This window comes from Cucurbita pepo, chromosome LG01 (genome assembly GCF_002806865.2).
Source record: "Cucurbita pepo subsp. pepo cultivar mu-cu-16 chromosome LG01, ASM280686v2, whole genome shotgun sequence".
NCBI classification, from domain to species: Eukaryota; Viridiplantae; Streptophyta; class Magnoliopsida; order Cucurbitales; family Cucurbitaceae; genus Cucurbita; species Cucurbita pepo.
Genome location: NC_036638.1, coordinates 20,504,053 through 20,521,442, shown reverse-complemented (window position 1 = coordinate 20,521,442; position 17,390 = coordinate 20,504,053). Strand labels below are relative to the sequence as shown.

The following is a 17,390-nucleotide window of genomic DNA, read 5'->3' as shown; positions in this document are numbered from 1 at the left end:
ATTCATTGTATCACTGTCTGTGGGATTACCGATAATACCCTTTCGGCATGTCATGATTCCGTTTAGCTATTATTTCCATCCAAGGCCCACTAAGATTTTAGCCCAAATCAAGCCATCTAGGATATGGTTGACTCTGAGCTATAGGTGTCGAAGGATAGTCAAAGTTGGTCATTTATTAATGAATATTGTGTGCTTATTTTTATTTAAAATTGTAGTTAATTAAATAAATTATTTTCCTATTATTTTATTTATAAAAAATTAAAAGAGTTATATAAACTCATTCTTTTCTTTTCTTTTTTATTTTATTTTATTTAAGGATTAATAATTCGCCGACATCGAGCATAAAGCTCTGCCACTTACGGCTACAGACACATCAATTAAAAGGATCAAATTTAATATCCTTCATTTCATTCACACAAACTGATTTGATCCCCTATGAACCCGACGTCATCAGCTAATCCATTCCCTTTCCGTCCCGGTGCGCCGCCAATCCTACTTCCCCGGCACGGCGGAAGCGGAAACCTCGGTTCGGTCGGCGACGGATTTCTTCTCCTTCTCGTAGTAGTGGTAGACGGCGGCGCCGGAAAGAACCGCCAATGTCAAAGCCTGAGCATGCATCCTATAAAATAAGATAACCCATTTCAGTTTTAACGAAAAAAATGGATATCATGGTCTCCATTGAATGATATCGTGTGTTTACCTGGCATGGATAAGCCGGAGACTTGGCTTCAGGGGAGTTCTTGATCTTGTGTACACCAGCGAGGCTCCAATCCCAGACACCCACAGAGCTCCTACACGAAAAAATTCATATATAATGTTATGGGAAAGAACATAGAAGGAAAACAGAGGATGCTTGAAAGGAGGAGACAAACCAATGCTGGTGAGTTTGTGTTCAGAAATCCAAGCTTGAATGGCTTCCATTCTTGATGTTTTTTACTCTGTTTATCACTGAACTAAGCGCAGATTACAATGAGGAAGGAAGCGTTTTATAAATAATGAGTGGTGTAGCTGAACATGTGGCCCCAAGCCCCTTGGTTTCACACAGAATCCTCTGTTTTTCTTCCAAACCAGAGGCTCTGCGTTGCCGGTTTCCTCTGCCAAATTCCCCAATCATTCTCATCTCTCACTCTCAGCCGTTGGATACGCCTCTCCACCAATCCACGTGGTACATTTTTTCTTTTTTTTTTTTCCTTTTTTAATTTTAATGTTACCAGCCGCAATTTTACCCACGTTTTGTTAACAGCATTAGATTTTGTATGTATATTAGCTGACTACAATACCAATAAATATACAATATTAGAAATGAAAATAAATAAATAAATTCAAGGAATATAGATATTTTGTTGGGTTACCATATATAGCTGTAGTATCCATGTTTTTTTTTTTTTTCTTAAATTTGATTTTCCACCTAACACGATTTCAAATATTTGTATTATATTTTATATCTAGATCATCACATTTTTCCAACATAATTTTTAAAATTATTTATACCATATTAATCGTTATTTTGTTTATGTGTATTTTATGGAATTAATTATTAAAACCCAAATAATATTTTAAAAACCATTTCTATATAATGATGTTCAAGTAAAAAAACATAAAATCAGCTGATTAATGACTTAATACAACGTAATAATGATTAGAACATTACACCATTCGGTGTTGTACTCTGATACCACTTGTAATAGTCTAAGTCCACTATTAACAAATATTGTTTGTTTTAGCTTGTTATAATCGACTTCAGCCTAATAATTTTAAAAACACATTTACTATAGAGAGATTTACGCGTTTAGTTTGTTCTAGGTAAGTTAGGTAAATGAAATCCTATTACCAAACAAGGACGTAAAAAGCATAAATTCAAAATCCCAATAACCTTTTTGCTTTGAGATGTGGTTTTGTAGGAAACTAGGGGTGCTGATACAGTTAACCTTTTTCACATGCTTTTCAATTAATAAATATTAATCAAATATTATATACCCAACAAATATTGAGATCTAATTTCTCCGGATTTATTTTTCTTTTTTTTAATAATTCTTTTTTCTACTTTGGTACCGTAATCAGATCTAAGAAAAATAATGTTTAATATTAATCAAATATTTATTTAAATACTGAAATTTAATAATTTAAATAATTTACACAGGTATGGATCCATGAGGCGAGGCCCATGATTTTAAGCCCAAACATACTGTAAGGCCCATAATGTTGGCCCATTGGACGCCAACCAGAAGATTCCCCACAAACGCGGAGTTTCCGTGCTTCCTTTTCAGTTCACGGCCAACAACACAGCTCTTGCAAATCTTCCCGTCGAAGTTTCGAGTTGAAACAGTATTTTCCCGCCAGCGTCACCGCCAACTTCATCCGTTCGAGTTCATTGTCGCATCGTCTTCACCATGAAGAAGAGAGAATACCTTCTTCTCCCTCTGTGAAACTGGTAGGGGTAGGAGATGGAATCTCAGAAACGAAATCTCAGAGTTCGAAAACCGCTCGCGGATTGTACGAATACCGTACTCTCTTCGCAATCGTCGGCTTCGAACTTATCTGCTGCAATCAAACCTCGCAAACGTGTAGTTAAATCCGCGGTTAAGGATGTTCTTAACAATGAGAAGGAAGGTGTATCAAGTTTTGCGTCTGCATCTACATCCGTTAATTTGCAAGCTTCGAACCCTAGTTCTGAGTTTCTTCCTACACAACCTAGCTCTAATCTTCCTCCTGCGGAATCAAACCCTAGTTCTGATTCTCTTCCTACTGAACCTAGTTCCAGTAGTGTTCCTGCAGAAGTCTCTACTCCTTCCCGGCTTGTTGATTTGCCGTCTAGTTCAGGTAATTATACTTTCTGGTATTCACTAATTTGATTTGATTTTGCTGTTTGGCCCTTAATTCTTTTAGTTTGAATTACTGATTCTCTAAGCTTCTGTAACTGTTACTCCCTATTTGCTTAAAATAGGAATTCGGGAAATACTACTTTGTAATTTAAGGAGTACTTATGTTGGGGATTGTTAAGAATTTTGAGTTGGAGGGATTTTTTGTTATTGTGTTAAGTTCGTGTGCGGAGTTGGAATTTCTGCCTGTGGGAGACTATTCTTCTGTATGTATGGTTATATGAAATAAGAACTTCAATATGGGAATTTTTTCTCTCTTCAATTTTTAAATTGTTTGACTCTGGATTTTACGTTACTTTTTTTTTATGTCAGGAACAGATCGTGTTCCGGAGCCCCAGTCATTCTACAGTCGAAGGCACCCTGCGAATAGAAGGAAGAGCACGGAGACAGCAGCTGCACCATTTATTTTTTCTACTGCATCGAAAATTCTAACTCGGTAAATCTCTTTGCACTTTTCAATCTCTGATACGCTTAATAGATTGAACTTCTGAAATCAGTGTGATTTAGTCGTTGGTTCAGAATACCGAATGAGAGTTTACCATGTTATTTATGTGACTAATGGCATTCATTCAATGGTTCTGAAGTTTCAAAGGAGTAGTTTTCCTTCTCTGCAATAATTTTCATGGCCTGCCCATGCCCCGCCTTTTGGAAAAACTAAACAGTTATCTATCCTGGTTTATGCGTTGCTTTGATTCTCGAAGTAAAATTTAACCGTTTAAGCAATTACTATTCTGGTGGATCTTGGGTTACTCTGACTTTATCTACATTAAGGAAAAAATGGCACCCCCTAAATTAGGTTTTATCAACCCATTTTCTGTTTTATTGTTGGTGATAGGTTGATTGGGCTTCAATTGTTTGACTGCTTTAGGATGAATAGCTTTAGTCTGTTGAGGCTTTCATCTTTCTAATCGAATGATTGTTTGGCTTCTTAATGGCCAATTTTTTTAATTTTATAATTAAATGGACAAAGATAAATTTAAGATAGTTGGGCATGAGTGATGATAATGTTGAGGATTATTGGGAGTGAGTCCCACATTGGTTAATTTAGTGGAAGATCATGAGTTTATAAGTGAGGAATACTATCTCCATTGGTATGAGGCATTTTGGTGAATCCCAAAGCAAAGCCATGAGAGCTTATGCTCAAAGTGGACAATATCATATCATTGTGGAGAGTCATGATTAACAACAGATAATACCTATGCTACAATGTATCTGGAAAGAATTGGGTTAATGGATACAAGAAATGTGTCTCCTAATCCCTCATTTTCAGTTTATTACTCATTCGGTTGTAAATAATTCCCTTGCTTTTATCTTTTATGTAGGGGTGAGAAAAGAGCTGCAGACAGTAGCCCATCCAGAGCGAGGACTGTTCCTTATAGAAAGGTCCGTCTAAAAATTATAGCACTCACAATTCTTTTAATCTGTCAAACTATACTCGGGGCATACTTCTATCCTTGTCTTATTACTCTTTAGTCAGAAAATTTTGTGTCCTGACATTTCTCTAAGAAATATGATTTTATCTGTGCTTATCTATACCACAACTGATGATCTCTGTTCCCCATTAATTGGTACCATTGTATGAACGGTACTCATAGTCTTGGTTTATATTTTTAGGAAGCGAATTCTCCCTTTTACCCTTATTTGCATAAACTCTAGTAATTGGAGGTCTAGCAATCTTCTAGGAGATTATTAATTGATTAGAGACCGACTTCTGGTTCTTTGTATAGATTATTCTTTACTTGGAACGACACAGCTGACAATGCCCTCATTTCAGTCTTAGACATTAAATTCACTGCTCCTCAGTTTTGGTAGCCTTACTTTTACTAATATTATGACATAATGTTATCAGTCAGGTAGTAAGAATCTGAAATCATAGTTCAACAAATTGTACTAATGAGCGCTTATTATTATGGGCAGAGGCAGCGTGGCGCCATATATGGGGAAGATGAATCCAAGATTGAGCTTCCACGGGAATTTGTTGAGAAGCAGAAAGCATACTTTTCAGAAGTAGATGCATTTGAACTGCTAGTGGAGGAAGCTAAATCATCCGATTCAGAGTAGACTGGTATATAGTTTGGAGAAGCATAGGCAATGTAATAATTCTAGTAGTGTGTATGGTGTGAAGCTGTAAAGTTCATTAGACTCATAGAAACGGCTTGGTCAACTCGTCATTCAATGCAGGTGCTGTTTTCTTCCCCAACTCCTTAGCATATGTTAGCTTTTTGCGAGTTTACGATATCTGAATTGGACGATCGATTGAGTGTATATGCTTTAATAAGTATGATAGGGTTGCTGGTCGCCGTCAGTTTTATTTTTCTGTCACCTCAATTGCATATACTTCAGGTAATCTTTCAACTTAATGTCAAACGGAATGGAAAAGAATGATGATGGGCAGGGAATAGATGGTCGAAGTAAGACGAAAATGTTGGATTGAGATGGGGTTAAATTCAGGGGCAGTAGTACTGATGATGGGCAGGGAATCGATGGAGGATGACGATGACGACGGAGAAAGAGTTGGCGGCTGAGAATGTGGCGGAGTCGACGGGGGGCTGTGGAAATCAAAATGATGTGTGAAGAGGAAGAGGGAGAAGGAGAAGGGATTATATGTTCTCTATATTTGTACTTCAGAATCTCAGTTCTAATAGCAGTGAGCTCAGCTTTTTAAGTTTGAACTTGGTGTTGAAGAGAGCTGAAATGGCGCCCATGCAGCCATAGACAAGATCTCTCAGCCTCAGATTGGCTTCATAAACTAGGCTGTTTGCGGCGTCGCCCCTTTCGCTCTTCTCTGCCTCCTATAATTCAACGTAAGAACGAATAAAAGTTCGATAATTTGGGCTCTTGCCGCGAGCATCTTAGCGACGTTGCTGGCACCAAGAATCAGTGGGCTCGCGAGGCTCAAACCGATCGCACGAGTGAAATCAACCGCTAGAACCTAGCCCAAGATTTAGCTAATTGGGTTCAACTAAGACTAATCGGGCTCATATAGACCCAATGGGCCTAGCCCACCCTTGGATCTATTCGGCCCATGTGAATTGGGCTTTCCCATATTTGGGATACGTAATAAATAAGTAATTCATTTATTTAATAATTTTTTTTTGTCAAAATCAATTAAAAATTTTAAAAATTATTATTGATTTATTATAATTACATAATTAATTTAAATAATTTTATAATTTATGATCGATTAATTAATTAAGTTTTTTTTTTAGTCCACAAAATTTGATACATCCCGCCGCCGCGCGCTAGAAATTTCATCTACACAATTCGTTCACTTCACTTCACATTAAAAAGCACAATCCGCGAACCTTTCACGCGGATCGGCCTTCCTGACCGTCGAATTCATCACAAAATCCAACGAACGGCCGCGCGTTCAATTGGAGATTGACTCTACTATAAATTCAAACCCAATCTCCTATTCATTTCACCAAAATCAAAACCTCCATTTAGTCGTATCGCATACACTTCTAATTCATTTTCGAGAATGTCTGGCCGTGGAAAGGGAGGCAAGGGGTTGGGGAAAGGAGGAGCTAAGCGTCACAGGAAGGTCTTGAGAGATAATATTCAAGGTATTACGAAGCCTGCTATTCGCCGTTTGGCTCGTAGAGGCGGTGTGAAGCGTATCAGTGGTTTGATTTATGAAGAAACCAGAGGTGTTTTGAAGATCTTCCTCGAGAATGTTATTCGTGATGCTGTTACCTACACAGAGCACGCCAGAAGGAAGACCGTCACCGCTATGGATGTGGTGTATGCCTTGAAAAGGCAGGGAAGGACTTTGTATGGTTTCGGAGGTTAGGTAATAGATTAACTACACGAAAGGTTTTAGATCTCGCCTTTAGATCTGGTTCCTTTTTAGTTTTCTCATTGTTGTTTCTTATTTGGAACTTCTGTAACTTAATCTCGGTTATTTAGAAATGGTACTACTACTCGATTCATGAATTATGCTCCTTCTGAGATGTTCGTCGAGATCTGGAAATAGAACGAGTCGTTTCTTCTAGCCTAGAAACTTAGGACCTACTGCTAATCGGAGAAAATAATCTTGAGCTTATGAACCGCTTTTGAAATCTGTTCCTAAAATTGTGGATTGACTTGGTCTCCCTGTAGATGTGGTGGGAAACATTCAAACGATTACCAACATGGATTAGCAGCCACAAACTTTAATTACGCCTTCTTCGATAGATGAAGGCTGTAAACTGTTAATATAAAAAATCTGGAAAACTTCAATACTGGAAATTAGTCGCTTTGAAATTGATTAGCCTTTTTCGCTTCCCGCTTCTCGGCTGCTCGAGGAATATTGCTAACGTATTTCAAAAGCACAATCCGCGATTGCTTCACGCGGATAAATATTATTGACCGTCAGATTTAACACACCATCCAACGAGCGACATGACTTCCCGCGTAAACAACTTCTTTGCCGTATCGTCGAATTTACACCCGTATGAAAAAAAATTCACATGGAAGACAGCTATTAATTAACATCTTTTTGAGCGTCTTTATTTTATTTTATTTTATTTCATTTGTTTGATTGTTTCAATTTTTCTTTTCACGAAATTTAATGATTTGAACGATTAGCAAAGCATATTTTGTACTAAATGTTCGCATATTAATAAAACATTTCATGATATAACTTTTGGAGGACGAATTTTAAATTTATAAATGTGAAAGAAAGCAAATTAAAATGAAATCAACTACAAAACATAAGTAGCAAAATATTAATTTCTCCCTAAAAAGAGTGATTTAACTAAAATTGTTCAAGAATTAAAGTGAAATTATTATGGGTAGTTAAGAGAAAATGAAGAATGAAATCCAATATTTCAACTCATTAATAGTTGAAAATGTAATAAACTTCGATTTCACAATTTGAACTAGAGATGGTGGAAAATTTTTGAAATCATATTTTTATCTTTCGATTAATGAGTAAGAAATGAATAAAAGGCAGCGAAAATAAATATGTAATTATTTAAAATGAATAAGGATAAATATTGTGGATTCTACCCTTTTTTGATCATAGCTTCTTTGTAGTTCTCAACATTAATTTCTCATCTTCCTGCAACTGCACGGCATCCCCTGACTTCAGTTTTTATTACCCTGCATTTCAGTTCTTATTCTCATTACTTTCTCCCACTTGGTTTCCTCTCCCTCCCGGTCCGACGCAGATAACGCTTTCGGCCCAATCAATTCGAACTTAATGTTCGATATCTAAGTTACTCTATTTCATCTATAGAACTGAAATGCTACGAGACTATTATAAAACCCAATTATTACATAGGATTTGATTGTTGGAAGAGGAGTTTCACATCGATTAATTAAATATTGATCCTGATTTATAAATAATGAACCTCAACTCTATTGGTACGAGGCTTATTAGAAAGATTCGTGGTTACTGAGTCAAAAATGAAAATATTTGCTTTAACCATGAGATATGCATTCAACTTTGTGTTCATACAATATAGCATTTCACTCCACACACACAATGAGAGATGAAGAGCTTATGTGTACTAATTAAGAGTACCTCGTGTTGTAGATCCATGCCCAACAATGGTCAACAAAGCATTCTTCACGCTCACTAACTGGTAGCAACCTCCCAAAAATGATCCCCTACCCGAACAACCACCATACCCCAATGTCGACGTCGGAGAATTGGAGCTCCCCACCGCCTCCTCCCCGTCGTTGTCGTTGTCGTTATACTCCAACGGCAAGCTCTGAGAATCCAACGAGTGGCGACGACGACGCTTAAAGAATTTCGGTCTAACGAATGGCGACGGTGAGGAACAGGAGGACGAGGAAGAGGCGGAGAAGGACGACAAAGTTCGCCGGGGAAAAATAGAGCTCAAAAGGGTTGGTTGGGAAGAGGCCTTGGAGGTAGAATGTGAAGAGGAAGAATAATAAGACGGCGGCGGCGTAAGAGGAGGGATTGATGTTTCTGAGAAAGTATGCTTTGGAGTGCCGGGACGGGACTCCCATCTGAACGGAATTGCACCGGCAGCGCCGCCGTAATACACTCTAAAAGAGGAGTTAGCGGCGGAATTAGCCTCATTTGACACAGCCCTCGACAAGAATCTATTATCTTCATGCTTGATTTCGAGTGATTTTTGAGAGATTTGGTCGTAGTTTCGAGTTTGCATCGTGAAAGAGATCTGAGCTTTGTTGTTGCAGAGATGTGAGAGATTTCAAGATCCAATTCCCATTATTATATCCAATTTACTTACTGTATACTAAGCCTTGAAGTTGTCACACATAAATGTTGATATCAGGCTTTTGTCTTTAGGGGAACCAGCTTAGTAACATTAATATTTGTTTACTAAATTAATTAAAGGGGTGAATATTAATTATGAGTTTTCTTGGGGTGAATATTAATTATGAGTTTTCTTGGGGTGAATATTAATTATGAGTTTTCTTGGGGTGAATATGTGGGTAAAGAATTTAATAAGGGCAGAGTAGATGGGGCCATTTGCAAACGAAGAAATTAAAGAGGGCATGCTGGCAACACAGTTGTGGAAGAGAGGGGATGATTAAAGATGGTCTAATATTTTAAATATTTTAAATAAATTGTTTAATTTAACTCTATATGTAATTATCTAATATTTTATTTGAGTTAATTCGAATGTTGGAGGTTTAAATATTAATTAAATATGTATACTCATTTTTTGGTATTAATGGTATTAAATTATAAAAAATGGTAAACATTAAACGGGATGAAAGATTCATAAGGCTTTAAAAAGAATACGGTGGTCCACATATAGGTAGATAAGAACATTAATGTGTAACAATTATTAGATCGAACGCATCAAAGAATACCCATCCGAATGCTCTAATTAAAGCTCATTCTTTACCCACCAATAATTTTTTCGATTTTGCAAAAAATTGAAAAATATTATATAAAGTCGGTGGATGAATGTTCAATATAATAAAAGCTCAAATATTTTTGGAACGACAAAAATGTTTTTGTCACGAAAAAATGCTTCTAAAATGGTCTGGTTTTCATGCCATTTAACAGGTAAAAATATATTTAATGTAATTTATTTCTTGAGTCAAAAGCTAAAATAATTAGTTGATATTATTAGTGTTTTTTTTTATTACTAATTTGCGGTTAAAAATGAAAAATAAATTTAAAGAAAAAGGAAATTGGTTGGTTGAGAAAAAGCTATAAGGACACTCGCCGCAATCATGCTCTTATGGCCTTTTTATTTCCTTTATTTTATTTTATTTTATTTTATTTTATTTATAATCATTTTAATTAAAAGCTATATATATATATATATATCCAAATTCATCAATTTATTTTCTTCTTCCTCCCATGGCCACAGCTTTTGCCCCCAAACATGCAATTACTTGAATCATTAGCCACTTTTGATATAATTAAAGATATCCTAATTTACGGTTTAAAAAAAAAATCATAATTTATTAACTTAACATTATAAAATAATTCAATATTTAAAATAATTCATCCTTTATAATATATTTTAAATTATTTTATTAGTTGTTGAATAATTAATTCATTAATTAATGGATTTAGAAAAGCAAATATGGCACATGCCACTTTATTTTCCCTTTTTTCATAATTGTTTTCTTTAAAAATAAGTAATCCATTATTAATTATAATTATCATTTTTCTTTGACTATTCTTACTTCCACAAATTAAAATCAGCCACGTGGACTTTATGCACTCGGAGTTGCAGAATCGGTCCCCACAGAACACCATCATCACTGCACCCATTACTCCTCCAGGAAGCATTATAGTTTCTGATCATGGACTCGTCTCCTGAAAGTCCAACCCACATTCTCTTTAAATTCCCTTTCGCGCTGAACCAGAACCTGTACCAGACCCCCTTCTTCTTCAATGGCGGAACCACCGGACCCCACAGTACCTCGAACCCCTTGTATAGTCGAAACCAGACCCGAAATGGGCTCCGATTCCGACCCATTTGGGCTCGGACCCGCCGGAAGTGGCGCTTCGACTCCGCCGCCTGGGATTCGGCGAGTGAATTTCAGAGCTGTTATTGACACCAACCCGCCATTCGGGTCTGTCAAAGAGGCCGTCACTCGGTTTGGCGGAAGCGGTCCATGGATACCCTTTTGCAAGGTAAAGAACCACTAATGCCTTTGCTCCTTGGTATTTGTCTCCATTTTTTATGAGTTTCCTTAATTTTTATCCTGTTTTTTTTTTCATGTTTCTTTTATGTTCTGGACTTTTCGTTTAGTTGAAGTTTGAATTCTCTGTCAATTCAAGGATATATATATATATATATATGAAATGGTTTTAGATAATGATCTTACACCAATTGATTTCTAATTCAAGATGAACTATTAATGATAAAGCAGCAAGGAATTGAGGGGTTTGATATTAAGAGAATGGAGGAAGAAACAGCAGAATTGGAGAAGGATCTGATTGTGAAAGAATTGGAAACACTTGATGTATTGGAAGAACTGGGTGCAACAAAAAGAATGGTGGAAGAATTGAAAAGGCAGCTACGGAGTGAAGCATTGAAATGCTTTCCATCCCCAAATTTCAAGGAAAGTTTTGGTGATATCATGAACAATCACGAACAAACGTTAGGAGATTCATGTCCATCCCCTGATATGATCTTAATGGAGTTGAATCAAGCTAAAATGAATCTTGGAAAGACAATAAATGATCTGTGTGTCATTCAATCTTCTGTTCAATCTCTGAATAGGAAAATGAATAGAGAGAAGAGCTTGCTGGCCAAGAGACCACACAGGGCAGCGCCCAAGTTTTGTAGGACAGCCACATTGGATGAGCAGCATCACCCAATTCAAGTGACTAATGATGTTGAATTTAAAGATGTATCTGAGGTTTCATTCAATACTCCTCAGTTGAGTCCAATGCGTGGATCGATATCGGATTATTTCGCCGGGGTAGCAGCGAACGAGCGCACGAAGGCTTGTTTGAGGACGGCTGAGTTAAGGTTGATAGCAGCCAGGAAGATGGAAGAGGCTGCTAGAGCAGCAGAGGCAGTGGCTGTAGCTGAGGTTGAAATTCTAAGTGGCATGGAGTATTCAACTGGGTTTTCCCTGCAAGAGCCTGAGACAATGGTATTCAACTTCAAAGATCAATTTGATGGGGCAAATGCTTCAAAATTGACCATTGCAAAGAAGTTGAAGGAAGCAAAAGAAGAGCTTAATCTTGGTAAGAAAGCTTTGGAGGAAGCTCTAAACAGAGTTGAGCTTGCTAATAGAAATCAACTAGTAGCTGAAGAAACTCTACGAAAATGGGTAGCAGAAAACAAAGAGCCTGGGTTTTACTACCACCCTACGCTCAATTACCGTCCATCTGTTCATCAAGATTCAAAGCCTGTTCTAAGATCTGCCATTTCCATGAGAGATGTTCTAAGCAGGAAGCAAGGTTTAAGCGGAGAAAACATTGGAAGAAGTGATAGCCATTGTGAAAACCAGAAGGTTGCTTTGAGTCAAATGCTCCATCTCCATGCGCTAAGAGAAGATCTAAGGTTTCCTTCAAGAACAGAGAATGATAGGAAGGAACAAAAGAATCCCACAACAGAGAGAAAGAGGTTTGGGTTCATCCATATAGCTCTCCCCATGATGAAGCAAAGTAAGAAAAAACCACAACCATAAACACTGTATGTATCTATTTATTCATTCATTAGTTGTCTATGGGTTTTGAGTGATGGTTTTATAATACCACTATGTGATATTCAATCATTTCAACCGTGATATCACTGCTTGTTAAGTGTTTGCTTTGAGGTTTTGTTAGAGGGATTGGTTGATGTTTAATGTGTTTGTTGTTGGAAGTTTATTTATTCTTCTTTTGGTTGCCATATGCTCTGTTCATGCTCTACCATTTTTTTCTCCTCACAATCTTCCACACAAATTTGGTCTATCAATCCACCAATACAATCCTCAATCAACCTTAAGTATAGTTCAATTGGTAAAACATGTTCGGGAGAGATTTCCATACCCTTATAAGAAATGTGTTGTTTTCTCATCTCTAACTAAAGAGGTTTCCACGCCCTTATTAGAGAAATATGTTGTTTTCTCCTCTCTAACCAACGTGGGATCTCACCATCCACCACTCCCTTAGAGGCCCAACGAGGACCCAACGTTCCTTGCTGGCACACCGTCCGATATTTGGCTCTAGTACAATTTGTAACCATTTAAAACTACTAGATATTGTCCTGTTTAGACTTACCTAGACACCCTTATAAGGAATGCCTTATTCGGGCCCATCGTTCTTCCTAGCACATCACTCAATATCTAGCTTTGATACTATTTGTAATCAAATCAAACCTATCACTAGAAGATATCGTCTTCGTTTTTCATTCTAGGCTTCCTCTCAATCTTTTAAAATGGGTTTAGGAGAGAGGTTTCCACACCCTTATAATGAATGCTTGGTTCGTGGAATCTCACATTAATGTTTGAATTCTCACTCCCGACTATCTTTCGAACTTAAAAATATTAATCACATTCAATATTTATTAGCAAAAAAATCACGGTAAACATAACTCGAACATATTAAAGTGTCATTCTACCAACTTAAAAATTGAAACTTCCATATCCTCCGATCCAAAAAGTATCCAAACACGAATACTAAGATTAAGAGAAATTAAATCATTTGGTTTGGTTTATTATTAAGATAAAAAAACATATATGAATTTAATTTATTCTTAAAATTAAAATTATATAAATTTATTTTAGTGACATGTGGTAGATGTATTAGAATTTAAAAATGGGTGTGGAATAAAATGAAATAGGCTTCCCCAATAAAAGGTTACATATGCTCCCCCCACGTACCCATCAATTAAACATAAATATCCATTAAATTGTACAAATAAAAAAATAAAAAGAAAAAAAAAGTGATAATTATCCATAAAGTTCCCAATTTGATATGACTTACCCAACTAGTCTTATATATTCCCGCATAATTTGTAACATATCTTTTATTTAGTTTCTATTACTTCAAAATAATAATAATAATAATAACAATAATAATCCTTAAATTATTATTAACTCTTCATTTTTATATTTCTTATTAATCTTATAAATTTAACCCAACTAATTTACCATATGATTTAGTTCAATAGTTAAAAAATGAGTAACATGTTATAAATATTTTAACAGTACATACAGATAACCGGAAAAGTTTATCTTTTAATAAAGTTTTCTTTTATTAAAATATATCAACTAAAGAACAATATTGACCAAACCTGTAATTAATAATTATATCAATTATTTTATAAATTAAATTAAACTTTTGAAAAGAATAACTTAATATAAATAAATATTAAAATAGCTCAGAACTAGTTGTATAACATACTTTGAAGATAAGTCTTTATGATTTTAAATTTGATTTTACTTGTTATCCTACCGACCACGACTAAGTCAGAGGGCATTGCTTTGATACCTCTTATCAAAGAAAGTTAACTGAGAAAGTATTTTTTTTGGACAAATATGTTCGTGAATTTAGTTTTGGTCTGGGTGATAATTAATTATCGAGTTTTGGTTAAATGGAAGATTAGGGATTGGTGGGAAATGTGTTTGAAATGCCCACGGAATGAATCAAAAACCCTTTTCCCCAATGAATAATAATTAAAAAGATAAATAAAGTTATATATGCTTTGTCACACGTAACCATCAATCCACCTCCATATTAATTTCAACATAAATACCCAATAAAATCTCATAATTATCCATAATCTCTCAAAAATGTGATTACATTAACGATAATCTTGTTTAATTACTACAATAGAATTTATAATTTATATTAATAAAAAAGGGGCTTTTTCTTAAATACTTGTGGCATTTACACGTGCCACCATTTCAGAGTAATGGATGTTAGGCTGGCGTATAAAAGCATTAGCACAAAATTAGGGATGGATTAAATTATAATTTGAAGTGAATTAATTAAATGAAATGAAATTAAATTAAATTAAACAGGCATTATATTATGTGTCAAGCATTTGGCAGCTGTTGTTGTGGGTGGTGAAATTATTCCCAAAAAATGAAAAAGAAAAATTGAATCTTGAGAGGAGAATATCTTCGAACCCTATTATGAACTCGCTTTTATAATTAATTATGATTAATTCACTAAATAAACCCCCAAAAAATGAGATTATATGAGTATTCGATTAATTAGGTTACAGCTATAGATTGGGCAGAAGGGTTTGGATCTGGGTCCCAAGAACTTTGGATTAATTACGCTTATCATTTCCCTCTAATTATATATTAATCATTATCCTTTTATATTTTAACCTAACTTTAATGCTTTTGCTTTTTTTTCTGAAAAGCATGCATATGGGATTGAGACAAAATATCTGTAAATTTCTTTGTATAAAATATCAATTAACTAATTAACTATATATGTGCCGACCAAATATAATTAGCCAAAGTGTGACAAATTAATTAATTAAATGATTAGTATAGTATAGTATAGTATAGTGGTTTTTGTTGCTTTTTAACTTTAACTCTTGTAATATAAGATGATTAATAGTGGATAGTTGAATTAGCTTTCAAACTTTTGGTAACCCATCAATCCATGCATCAATTGGTCAATTACTTTGATGGTGAAAGGATGGGAGTTAAAGTAGCACTTTGATTGGCACATAAAAAATGCTAATCTATAGTTTTTTTTTTTTTTTTTTNTTTGATGGTGAAAGGATGGGAGTTAAAGTAGCACTTTGATTGGCACATAAAAAATGCTAATCTATTTTTTTTTTTTTTTTTTTTTAATAGTTCAACTACTTTAGACGGGCTAGGAATTCGGTCGATCTCATCTGTTGTGTATGTTTAATGATAGTAAGTGATGAGATTGGTACGTTATTTAAATAGTTAAATAGTTGTCTATAAATGAATTCTTTAGATTTCGGTATTGGTTTAATATTTAGATTTCTAAATGTTATATTTTTAGCTTTGCGTTTAGTGTTCATATGGTTCCTATGTTTCAGAAGATTTTATGTTTTTTTTATTTTTTTTTATTTTTTTTTTTTATTTTTTGAGTTTTCATTAGTGATCTGATTTTGTGAGCAAAAGTAAGCATGAATAGTGAAAACTTGAGGGTAAAAGTGTAAAATCCTACAACATAGAGACTAAATGGAAACCAAAATCAAAATTCAATGGTGATGATGTAACATTTTGAAATCTAGGGACCAAATTGAATTTAAACTTTAAATTGAGAATTAAAAATGTAACATCCTAATAAATAATCCATTTTAGTCCGTTACATATTCGTCGTCAGCTTCACGGTTTTAACATGCATCTACTATGAAGAGGGTCCTAGATTTACTTCGACTAGTGTCTTGTATCGTCTGATAACTGACTCTAATACCATTTGTAACAGTCCAAGGTCATAGCTAGCAGTGTCTCGCTCGTTTTGGTCCGTTACGTATTGTTGTCATGGGCTCCATATTGATTAAAGAGGGAAACAAAACATTCTTTATGAGTGTGTAGAAACCTCTTCCTAGAAGACGTGTATTAAAATTATGAGGCTAACAGTGATACATAACAGGTCAAATCGATAATATCTATTAACGGCGAACTTAGACTGTTACAAATAATCTCATTAACGGACTAATACATTAAGCTTATTTTGTGGCACATAGGATGGGAAGGATATATTCTATTGTGGGTGTCATTGTCACATAGGCAAAATAATAATAATAATAATCATAATCATAATAATAATAATAAATTGATGTCACTCAACCCAACATGCAATCTTAGCACATTGCCTTTAAATGATTCATCATTATTTTCTACATTATGTTATACGAAGGGACAGCTAAGTACCATCTTCTATAGTTTTCACTATTATTTATATTAATAAACCCCCAACCAAATTCTAAAAATAGAAACGTAACAATAATCTTTTTTTTTTTTTCCTTCATCCCTTAACTTTAACTTCATTATTATTTATTTATTTATTTTTTTTTTGTAAACAATTCTTCAAATTCTCTCCATAAGTGGTATTTACGTCATACTTTAAATTCAATAATATCAATGGGGTCCTTTCCATGACGATCGAACAAAAAAGTTCTAAACCTAATTTAATTAGAAAGATTTTCGTGAGAAAAAAAAATAATTTAAATTTAAAAAATGCTATTTCAATATGTTCGGGAATTTTAGAAATTATTTTATAGTGTATTTTGAAAACATTTTTTTTTAAATAAGAAAAAAACTTTTAAAAATGTTGTTTACAAAATCCATTCCTTTTAAGGGTCAAATCCTAGTGTGAAAAGAAACAAAAATGTTGATTTTCAAGCAACCAAACCCGAAGAAAGAACAGCTTTCGTTGAAAAGAGCATTTATGAAAAGAAAAAAAAAAATTATAATTTTTGAAATTAAGATTAAAAAAATAGTAATTTAATATATTTTTGGTTTTGGAAAAAAAAAAAAAAAGAATAAAACAAAGACGCAACTTAAAAATTGAAGTCACGACAGCCGAAATTTCAAATTATTTAATTATTTAATTATTTAAATTTGTATTTCTGTAGTCAACCACCCACTTCCCAACCAGCTCCCTCTAAGAACAGTGAAAGTGAC

At 34.6% G+C, this 17,390-nt stretch overlaps 4 protein-coding genes across 6 annotated transcripts; 3 read left to right on the top strand and 1 right to left on the bottom strand.

The window, feature by feature from the left end:
* Positions 1 to 2,269: 2,269 nt before the first annotated feature.
* LOC111779162 lies at positions 2,270 to 5,179 on the top strand. 2 transcript variants are annotated; one of them, XM_023659358.1, is made up of 4 exons: positions 2,270 to 2,820; positions 3,198 to 3,315; positions 4,202 to 4,262; positions 4,797 to 5,179. In XM_023659358.1, the coding sequence occupies exons 1-4, from the start codon at positions 2,445 to 2,447 to the stop codon at positions 4,938 to 4,940; spliced, it is 699 nt and encodes a 232-aa protein (XP_023515126.1). In that variant the 5' UTR covers positions 2,270 to 2,444; the 3' UTR covers positions 4,941 to 5,179. The 2 variants fall into 2 exon arrangements, with proteins under 2 accessions (XP_023515126.1, XP_023515045.1); XM_023659277.1 differs by having other exon boundaries at positions 3,192 to 3,315.
* A 1,115-nt stretch (positions 5,180 to 6,294) lies between these two features.
* On the top strand, positions 6,295 to 6,823 carry LOC111805747 (histone H4). Its single transcript, XM_023691361.1, has one exon. It carries the CDS (start codon positions 6,361 to 6,363, stop codon positions 6,670 to 6,672), a length of 312 nt encoding a protein of 103 aa, XP_023547129.1. The 5' UTR covers positions 6,295 to 6,360; the 3' UTR covers positions 6,673 to 6,823.
* Positions 6,824 to 6,852: 29 nt separating this feature from the next.
* On the bottom strand, positions 6,853 to 9,124 carry LOC111804354. Of its 2 annotated transcripts, none has more exons than XM_023689438.1 (2): positions 8,389 to 9,124; positions 6,853 to 7,282 (listed from the first exon to the last, which is right to left on the bottom strand). In XM_023689438.1, exons 1-2 carry the CDS (start codon positions 8,999 to 9,001, stop codon positions 7,239 to 7,241), a joined length of 657 nt encoding a protein of 218 aa, XP_023545206.1. In that variant the 5' UTR covers positions 9,002 to 9,124; the 3' UTR covers positions 6,853 to 7,238. The 2 variants fall into 2 exon arrangements, with proteins under 2 accessions (XP_023545206.1, XP_023545973.1); XM_023690205.1 differs by lacking the exon at positions 6,853 to 7,282 and adding an exon at positions 7,821 to 7,964.
* A 1,510-nt stretch (positions 9,125 to 10,634) lies between these two features.
* LOC111787474 (WEB family protein At2g40480-like) lies at positions 10,635 to 12,673 on the top strand. Its single transcript, XM_023667445.1, has 2 exons — positions 10,635 to 10,959; positions 11,199 to 12,673. Exons 1-2 carry the CDS (start codon positions 10,717 to 10,719, stop codon positions 12,468 to 12,470), a joined length of 1,515 nt encoding a protein of 504 aa, XP_023523213.1. The 5' UTR covers positions 10,635 to 10,716; the 3' UTR covers positions 12,471 to 12,673.
* The last annotated feature ends 4,717 nt before the right edge of the window (positions 12,674 to 17,390 follow it).